This window comes from Mauremys mutica, chromosome 9 (genome assembly GCF_020497125.1).
Source record: "Mauremys mutica isolate MM-2020 ecotype Southern chromosome 9, ASM2049712v1, whole genome shotgun sequence".
Lineage (NCBI taxonomy): Eukaryota > Metazoa > Chordata > Testudines > Geoemydidae > Mauremys > Mauremys mutica.
This window is the reverse complement of record NC_059080.1, coordinates 77,259,120-77,268,413: the sequence shown is the minus strand read 5'-3', so window position 1 is coordinate 77,268,413 and position 9,294 is coordinate 77,259,120. Positions and strand designations below refer to the sequence as shown.

General features: G+C 43.1%; 1 protein-coding gene across 1 annotated transcript; it reads left to right on the top strand.

The window, feature by feature from the left end:
- Positions 1 to 205: 205 nt before the first annotated feature.
- TM4SF18 (transmembrane 4 L six family member 18) lies at positions 206 to 8,313 on the top strand. The gene is made up of 5 exons (XM_045029233.1): positions 206 to 581; positions 2,606 to 2,695; positions 3,381 to 3,523; positions 6,318 to 6,498; positions 7,936 to 8,313. The coding sequence occupies exons 1-5, from the start codon at positions 405 to 407 to the stop codon at positions 7,948 to 7,950; spliced, it is 606 nt and encodes a 201-aa protein (XP_044885168.1). The 5' UTR covers positions 206 to 404; the 3' UTR covers positions 7,951 to 8,313.
- Positions 8,314 to 9,294: the final 981 nt, after the last annotated feature.

Here is a 9,294-nt window from a genome sequence, read left to right as displayed (position 1 = left end):
CTGTTAATATTTCTAAACCATGTGTTTTAGAAGATGAAAAAGTGATATACACACACTTGATGTGCTGTTGTTATAACCCGGTGTTGTCTTCCTTCCTGATTCTTCTAGACACTCATTTGAATCTCAAGCTCCCCAAGGAATAGCCCTTAGAGGAAAACAAAAGTTACTTAAAGAAACAGTCACACGCTCCAGCACAGGAGATAGACTAGCCCTTCAGCCAGTGATATTTTGCCCTTTGTTCTACAAACAGTAAAGCACTTACTTTAGCACTGGAACCCAGCAACCAGGTTCCCATGAATACAAAATGACTGCATCAAAACAAGAAGGTGGCAGGGTTTTGTAACTTTAAAAGAAGTAGCCCTGTGTGGGCTTAGAATAGGGAAAGGATTTAAAGTTCTTAAGAGATGGGTTTACAAAAATGCAGAGGCTGTTTGAGTTGTCTGTTGATACCTCTTGCACTTTGGAGTATTGTTGTTAATATCCTGTTATACTTCCCTAATGGGAAAACTTCATACGCTACCAGTAACCAGCTCACCAACTACGTGTGGTATTTTGAAGGAATATGTTTCTCTGGTGTGATGGTAAGTGTCGGTTCTGTGCATTTTATTGAGTTGTAAATGCTAGTGCAAATGATGTTAGCACAATCACATCAGCAGGGATAACCCTGCAGCAAGGTGTGATTGTGTCATGATCTTGTTTTTAAAGGGGAGATGAATTATTTTAGCTAATTTTATAGGCAGCAAATTTGATCAACTTTAAAAATCAAGAGCACTGATCATGGACTGCTGAATAAAACTGGCATGTATGTGATTGATTTTTTTTTACATGATTTTGGGAGGTGATTTGCATGCTTTTTGCCACATATGCAAAGCTTGTGCAGTAGTGTGTGGGAGGGGATTGGCTAACCATCTACTTGGATTTGGAGTTATGCTAAAAGTGAAAATTCTTATATATGTAACTGCAAATCTGACTGCAGATGCTGTACATATTATATCACGATGTGCTATGGCCACTAATCAATAAAGCTATCAGTTACAGCCAGTGGAAGATCAGGCACAGTAACTTTTTTCTAAGGCCTTGGCTACATTGGTGCTTTACAGCGCTGCAAGTTTCTCGCTCAGGGGTGTGAAAAAAACACACCCCTGAGCGCTGCAAGATACAGCGCTGTAAAGCGCCAGTGTAAACAGTGCCACAGCGCTGGGAGCGCGGCTCCCAGTGCTGTAAGCTAATCCCCACGGGGAGGTGGAGTACCTGCAACGCTGGGAGAGCTCTCTCCCAGCGCTGGCGCTGCGACCACACTCACACTTCAAAGCGCTGCCGCGGCAGCGCTCCGGCGGCAGCGCTTTGAAGTTTCGAGTGTAGCCAAGCCCTAATAGATTTTTAATATTCTTATATGTGGTAACATAGTCAAGGGTGCTGGAACAATTTGCATTGTGGGGTTGCTGAGAGCCATTGAACCAAACTGTAAACCCTGTATATGGTGAAAAACACTGCAGGGCAGGGGGTGCAGTAACACCCCCAGCACCCTTAGTTCCTATGAACATAGTACACAATGTTAAAAAGCCACAGCCCTCTAATGTGTTTAGACAGGTACTTTATATTATTAATGTCAATTCTATTTGGTAGGGTCTTTCTACTGATGCATAAAAAAGGGAAAGATGTTAAATGAATAAAGATGAGACCTAATTTTGAAACTATCACTGTGTATGTTCTACGTCAGACTTTAAAAAATGTCAAACTTGTGGTGATCAGAGAAAATTACTGAAGGCCCAGAAACTCAAAAGGAGAAACACTGATAAGCTGGAGGTTTGGGAAACACCAACCACAAAAATTAGAAATACTCTATATAGAGATTTCAAAACTTCCATTCAGCACTTTTCCATTTCAGAGCCCTTAATGGGAGTTCATGAGAGTTACCATTATCCTCATTTTACAGAGAATCAAACAGCAAGAGGTTCAGGCTGTGCCTACACCAGGATATTTTTACTAAAATTTCCCATTGTAGTTACCATTGGTTCAGTTCCAGTGGTGGGATCATCCATGAGAGTCCTAGTGTAGGCAGAAATCCAGGTGGCTGCTGGTATTTTAAGCAGATCTACACAACATGATGCTTAAAATGCTGGTATTGCCAGCACCTTGTCTACATTAGCACTCCTCCTCTTACCTTCCCCATTCCTCCAGCCCAGGGGGGCCATCCCTTCCCTTCCTCATATGGCCCTTTCCATAGCCCCTTGGATATGTTGTTTTTAAATGTTGGAAACTATTATGATTGAAAGTCCAAGATTTACTTGGTGAAATTACTCAACCAATGTCGAATAACTTAACACTTTGAGAAAATCTTAAGCTGCATGTGGAGAATTGGCAGAGAGAGAAGTGAAGCTCATTAGTTCTTTTCTGCAAAATTTCCAGTCATGTCTAACAAATACGGTGGCCCTGACTCTCCGCTGCCGTGCACCTGCAGTAGTTGTACACTTCTGTGCAAACTGGGTGTAAAGTGCTACCAGTTCAGACTGGTGGCATTTTGCACTTACTGTGCATGGGCAGGAGAGAATCAGGCGCAGTATCTCCAGTTATTTCCACTCATCTTACAGTCTCCCCCTTACAGATGCTTCTGTTAGCAGCACTTCTAATAACATTGGAGCGTGACACGTTCTATCAATGCTGCCAGAGCGAGAGCTGTAACAAAACATACAGGGTGAGTCTTTGTTTTGCCTTTTGTTTCTCTATTCAGCATTCATTCTGAGTTCCCCTCCGCCCTCATTCCCCCAGCCAAACCTTGACTCCCTCTTTATGGCTAGTTCCTTCCTCTCTCTGTATTAGGACAGAACCCTGGGTCAGGGTAGAGACAACCCCACGGGTTACCACAAGTCCAGTTGCTTCCTCCGACTGCACAGGTGAAGTCCCCAGGAAACAAAAGAGTTGATGGCCTTGGACTGTTATCTTTCAACTCTCTCCCCTGCTGAATTGCTCCTTCACCTCCTCACACCCCCTTCTTACATTTGGAAGTGATTAGATGGAAAATAAATAATCTGTGTAAATGCTGAGTGGGATGCAAACAAGTCTTGAGTGTTGTGGTGCCCTCCTGGCCTCCTACAATGTGTTTGGAAAAGTACAGCTTAAAAACCAATGGGAGTAAAACTGTCTGACCTCTGGAGAAATTTGGCATTTTCCCTGAGGACGCAATCCCAAAAGAGAGAATGCTATTGCCAGGGATGGTCTCACTGTTGTCCTGATCCCATTTCCTATTGAATTTTGAACAACCATGCCTTTAAGGTACAAACCTGGCAAAGGAGCCAGGGCACATTGTTTGATGGTTGGCTCTGATTAGATGACTAAGGGAAACCCCCATGCTGACAACATTTATTCTTTCTTCAATACAGAGTTTCATTTCAGTTGTGTTAGCCCTGCTTGGAATTGCTTTTTCTGCATATAGTGTCATCATCTCTACTTTGGGCTTAGTGCAAGGCCCATTCTGCAATACGCCAGCTGGCTGGGGTTATATCTTCAAAGACACTGCAGGGGGGTAAGAAACATCTTTATATCTACTATAAGAAACTATACAGAAAGAAGATAAATAGGTCCTTTTGGAGGTAATTTATAGATAAAAATAAATTTACCCATTATCACAGCATATGTATTTTCTAAGCTTTTAAAAATCTTTGCTCCACAATGAATACTGTATATTTCAAATTTGTTTCTGAGCAGAACACACAAAGGAAAAAAATTATTTGCATCTTTACAGAGAAAGTTTAATGTTCAGCTAATTCGGCTTATCTTCCAGTGAGACATCAAAGCTGGTAAGAATATGTCAAGGACAGATCTACAACCTGTGACTGCTTTGAATGCAGAAGTTTGAAACTGTCTCCTTTTCAAGGATAAGATTTTTTAATATGCAAATATTTCAAGTAAGATAAAGTCAAGTTCTTCCAACTTCCAGTGGAGCACACTAAGCATTGGACTAGTCATGAAATCCTAGATAGAAGAAGATGAAAAGCTAAATTTCTCAGCAAGTATGGGATTGTTCCCTAAAACAGTGGTTTTTCAACCTTTTTTCATTTGTGGACCACTAAAATTTTTTGAATGGAGGTGCAGACCCCTTTGAAAATCTTAGCCTGCAGACCCCCAAGGGTCCGCAGACCACAGGTTGAAAGCCATGGCTCTAAAATATAGGAATTACTGACTTCAGTTTGGAGAAGAGACGAAAGAAGTGGATCCTTATACGCGTGTGATATATTCTCTGTTTTTATGTTATGGTGACACCATTGAGATATGTACTAATAATGACAATGTTCTGTTTGTTTGTTTTTTAATTCATAAATAAAAAGAGCCTGATTTGAACATGAAGGGCCAGATGCCAAGTGAGGGACTCTGGATTCAGCCCAAACTGTGTAATTTATTAATAGAGGAGAAATGGAGGCCAGCAAATATGATTACAGTGATGGTTCTTGGAACCAATAATAACACCATGCCATTTCCAGTATTGCCAACTCTCATGCTTTTATCACCACACTAGTTATATGGGTTTTTTAATCTGTCTTATAAAAACACGATGAAAGGTGCCAATGCAGGAATTTTCCCTTATTCACAATGGTCACCATCTCCCATTACTGTCAAGGAGGCTGAAGCCAGCAAGATGGCCCCCATGTCCCTGCAGTCTATCAGCATGTGGAAGTGAAGCTGCCCTTACTAAAGTAGGCTGCCACCTCCTACTGTGTTCAATGAGATTGAAGCCAAGCCCATAGGAAATGCCTGCCATTTTATGGTTTGGGGGAGAGGGGTGTGGACAGAACACAGGGGCAGTGAGAGGCAGCAGAGACACTGTGAAAGACGGATGGGAAGAATGCGGGGGAGCAGGAGGCAGGTCTAGGGTGCAGGGGAGTGGAAAGGGGCCCCGGAAGCAGAGGGAGTAGTGGGAGAGGGGGGCCCAAAGTGCTACCCCGTGTTGGGCAGAGAAGTCTTGTGGGGGGGGGGAGGGGTATCAGGGAAGTGCTGCTTCTTGCTAAAGGCTAGAACAATCCTATATTGTTTGTGCCATCATCACCTGTATGAATGGATGATACAAGTTAGAAGTTCTTTGATATGTAATCTGTAACTCATCAATTCTAAAAAATAAAATAAATTCTATGTGCTAGTGTGAATCATGGTGCATTAATTGGGTCAGTGGTTCTCAAGCTATTTACCATCCAACCCTTCTTTTATCAAAGGGAATAAACTCAGAAGGGAGAGAGTCAAGATAGCAATAGGGGAACTGCCTTCCATTTCCTATCTTCAGGGTGAGGACAGGGTAAGTGCAGAGGTAGCTCCAGGCACCAGCATGCCAAGCGCGTGCCTAGGGCGGCAAGCCACGGGGGGCGCTCTGCCGGTCGCCGCGAGGGCGGCAGGCAGGTTGCCTTCAGCGGCTTGCCTGCAGAGGGTCCGCTGGTGCCATGGCTTCGGCGGACCTCCCGCAGGCGTGCCGCCAAAGCCGTGGGACCGGGGACCTCCTGCAGGCAAGCCGCCGAAGGCAGCCTGCCTGCCGTGCTTGAGGCAGCAAAATACCTAGAGCCGCCCCTGGGTAAGTGGTGTCTCCATCTGAGCAGCCAGGGAGAGGCATGCAGTTGTGTGCGTTAAAGACTGGCTTTTCGGTCTGAAATGATCACACATGGACAGAAAGGGACATCTGACTCACAGTTTCTGATCTCTTGAGGATGGCAATACTGCATCTCCTTCACATTGTTATGATGATACAACAGAGAAGGTGAATGACATACTCTATAGGGCTAGCAGGGAGGCAGAAGGTGGCCTGAAGGCCAAATGAGAATAACAAACGGTGATACTCCCTTAGGCAGTGCCCTCAGTCACCACTCCATCCACTTGCCATAGTGAAATATTATTTGGGCGTTGCTGATCTATGCTGCTTAAAAACCCCAACTTCAGCCAGAGTATAATCAGCTGCAGCTTGACTGGTACTCATGAAATAGACGGGTTCTAAATGGTCTCTGTTTAAATTCAGTTTGTATCATTAGCAGAAAATGCAGAACTTCAGACACTTCTATGACAAAAATGCAGTGAAGTGAATGAAGAATATGCATTCTGTGAACGCTGATCTGGATTCTGGGCTCAGTTACACCATTGTAAGTCTTGAGTAACACCACGGGGTTTGATTGAGCTACTTATGATTTAAACTGGTGTAACTGAGACCAGAATTTGGCTCCAGGTTGTCAGAACAAACAGGTTTTATTATTTTGTCTGATTACTGTTAGAATTATTATTATTGAGTGTAAAATTTCAAGGCATTAAACTGGTCTAATTTCCCCATTTTTCTGTTTCTCTGGTAGTTACCTCATTGAGTACAGTTCCTGGTCTCGGTGCACTGAGCCTGCGCATGTAGTGGAATGGAACATCATTTTATTCTCTATTCTCATAGCCCTTAGTGGACTTCAAGTGATCATCTGCTTTCTCAAAGTGATGGCTGAATTAAAACAGATACTCTGTGGGACCTACTCTGTCTTTATACAGGTAACAAAAGACCTGGTGCCAAATCTTAGGGTGGTGTAAATCATCATTGCTCCATCAACCTCACTCAGATGCCGATTTACATCAGCTGAGGATCTGGCCATTGGTTTTTATGAATTTGAAACATTACTTTCTAATCTGATACCAGGCGTTGTAGTGAGGTGAATTTAACAACATATTATACTATACACATTCACCTTGTTATTCCATACAACATGCAGGGATCCCAGGCTTCTCACTTAAACTCATCTGATTGGAAATGTGGGGCTGTGAAGGTTAAATAAAATGACCCTGAAAATTAAACATCAGTACTTAATATATAGAGAATACAGGACTTCGATGTCAGTGAAGAGTACTGAACATCTACCTCCTAGGAACAAGTCCAAGTTTGTCTTTAATATCAAGTGGGTTTCATAGCTGAGAGCGTAAGAAACAACCTGGTGGGTTTTGGCACTCAAGAACTTGGCATGTATTTTATGTCAATGTGCACAATGTTGTTCTGTGGGACATATCAGCAGAGCCCTATTAAAATGACCAAGAAAACCCTGCTTCAGAAGTGAGGGGTTTAGCACAAAGGGCTCCTGGTCCACAACAACATTACAATAAAAAATAACGTTGAATGACCTTAGTTTAAATAGGTGGTGCCACTAGTAGGCATTATGGTGTGAAATAACATTTTCAGCATGGCAGCCAGCCGTTATAAAAGTGTTTCATTATGTTTCATCGTCCGCTCTGGCAGCTGGGTAGAGCTGGAAGTGCTAGTTCAAGAATGGCCACATTCATTAGGCTTTGGAAGCCTTTAGTGTTCTTATGCAGCCCCCAATGTTCATCGTGGGCAGATCATTCAGCACACCCTCCAGGTTGTTTTGCGTTTATTAAACAGCAAGCGAATGTCTTATCAAAATGCACTGGCAAGTGTTTCTAGAAGGGAAGGAAAACTAAAGCATGTTTACCTTGGCCTATAAAGCAAAAGCAGCTGCTGCTCTATACGTCTGAGCAGAAGTATAGAGAAACTACAAATCATTAGGTTTTCCTTTATGAAATGTTGAAATCAACACAATTTACATTACTTACTAGAAGTGAAACAAAGGATTATTCAATAAATAAAAGATGCCTGGAGTAAATGGAGATAAAAATCCCCTTTTAACAGCCTCTAATGGGGATGTCACTGTTTCAGGGATTTGAACCCCAGCATAACACTCTGCTTGCTAGGGACTCAGGTAATAAACAGGTTTGATTCACCTGGCGCCCCAATACTGCTCTCACGGAAGTCAATAGGAGCTTTGCTTCTGTCTTCACTGATAACACAGATGGGCCCTGTTTTATCCTGAGAAGCTCTGTTGATTTAGTATCATGTGGATGTTTCCATTGTGCAAATTGTAAGTTATACTGAGAGTTAATGCTACAAGTCTCCTTACTTCTTCCCATTTCCTTTGACAGCCGGGGATTATCTAAATGTGGCAGAGAACGCTTCATTGCCAGCCAGGCTTCACTCCTCCAGCGTTTACTGTTCTACATAGCAGATCTGTGGGTGCCATTAAAACGAATTTTCCACTGATTTCTTTTTCACATCCACTTCTCTCATGAGATGTACCTTTATATTCACTTAAATGGCTTTTGATAGCTAAAAATGAAGCTCTCCCATGTTTTCGTAAAAACGAGAGCCATTTCTTAACCACAACTAATCCTGAAAGACAATGATAACTGTGTCTCTTTTGCTTTGCCATCCAGCTTGTGTTGCATGAGCACTATGGAACTGCCTTCACAGAGAAATCTCGTTTTCAATAAAGGAAGTGCTGTAAAGCTGCCATGCTTTCATAGATTCCACTGTCTCGTCTCCTTATTTAGACTTTATAAATATTTCAAATGGTCTCCAAGGGCCTCAGTAAGTCAAGGGGAGTCTTTCCATTGACATCAGTGTATAGGGTCAGGTCTCAATTTTTTGATCAGTAGAAAATTACTTGATTTTAAGGCCAGAAGGGATCTTCTACAAGCCTGACCTCCTGCATAACACAGGCCACAAACCTCACTCAATATTTCTGCATTGCATCCCTAACTTCTTTTTCAGCTATAGCATATCTTTTAGAAAAATATCCAGTCGTGATTTAAAGCCCTGGGTCAACTGCTTGAAAGGCAGCTACGCTCAACATGGTATCACCAACATACCTAATAACAGGTTTTGGTTTCTTTATCTTTAGATACTCAAAGCCAAATAATCCCTTTAGAACATATTTTAGGAGAATTACTAAAAGCGCTTGCCTACACAGCAAAGCAAAGCACACCAGAAGGGTCTGATTTGTAAAGCACACTAGTGTGTTTTACTCTAACTGCCCCATGTAGACCCTGCTGAATGCTGATGCACTTTAAAAAGGAACCTACTTCACATTAACACAGTCCTTTCTGAGCACACCAGTAGAGTCTATATGGGACAGTTAGAGCGAGACACATTAAAGTGCTTCATAAATCACTCCCCTCTTATGTGCTTTGCCCGGCACCAAGTAGACAAGTACTTAGGACAGGGGTTGGCAACCTGCGGCATGCGTGCCAAAGGTGGCACACAAGCCAATTTTTACTGGCACTCTGGCCAGAGTCCCGGCTGCTGCCCCCGCTCAGCCCACTGCTGGCCTGGGTGAACGGTGCTCCCCGTTCCCTGACTGCCCCAACCCCTATCCACACCCCCGACCCCTGACAGGCCCCCCGGGACTCCCACACCTATACAACCACCCCTGTTCCCTGTCCCCTTATGCCACTCAGAGCATCAGGACTGGCAGTCCGAAGTAGTACTCCGTAAGTAGCACA

What these genes read in the sequence shown, in the direction of transcription:
- TM4SF18 (XM_045029233.1), top strand. Translation starts at nt 405, where the DNA reads ATGGGTTTACAAAAATGCAGAGGCTGTTTGAGTTGTCTGTTGATACCT. An exon ending in GCTGTAACAAAACATACAGG is followed by an intron (nt 2,696 to 3,380) that starts GTGAGTCTTTGT and finishes TCTTCAATACAG; the next exon opens with AGTTTCATTTCAGTTGTGTT. An exon ending in TTCAAAGACACTGCAGGGGG is followed by an intron (nt 3,524 to 6,317) that starts GTAAGAAACATC and finishes TTTCTCTGGTAG; the next exon opens with TTACCTCATTGAGTACAGTT.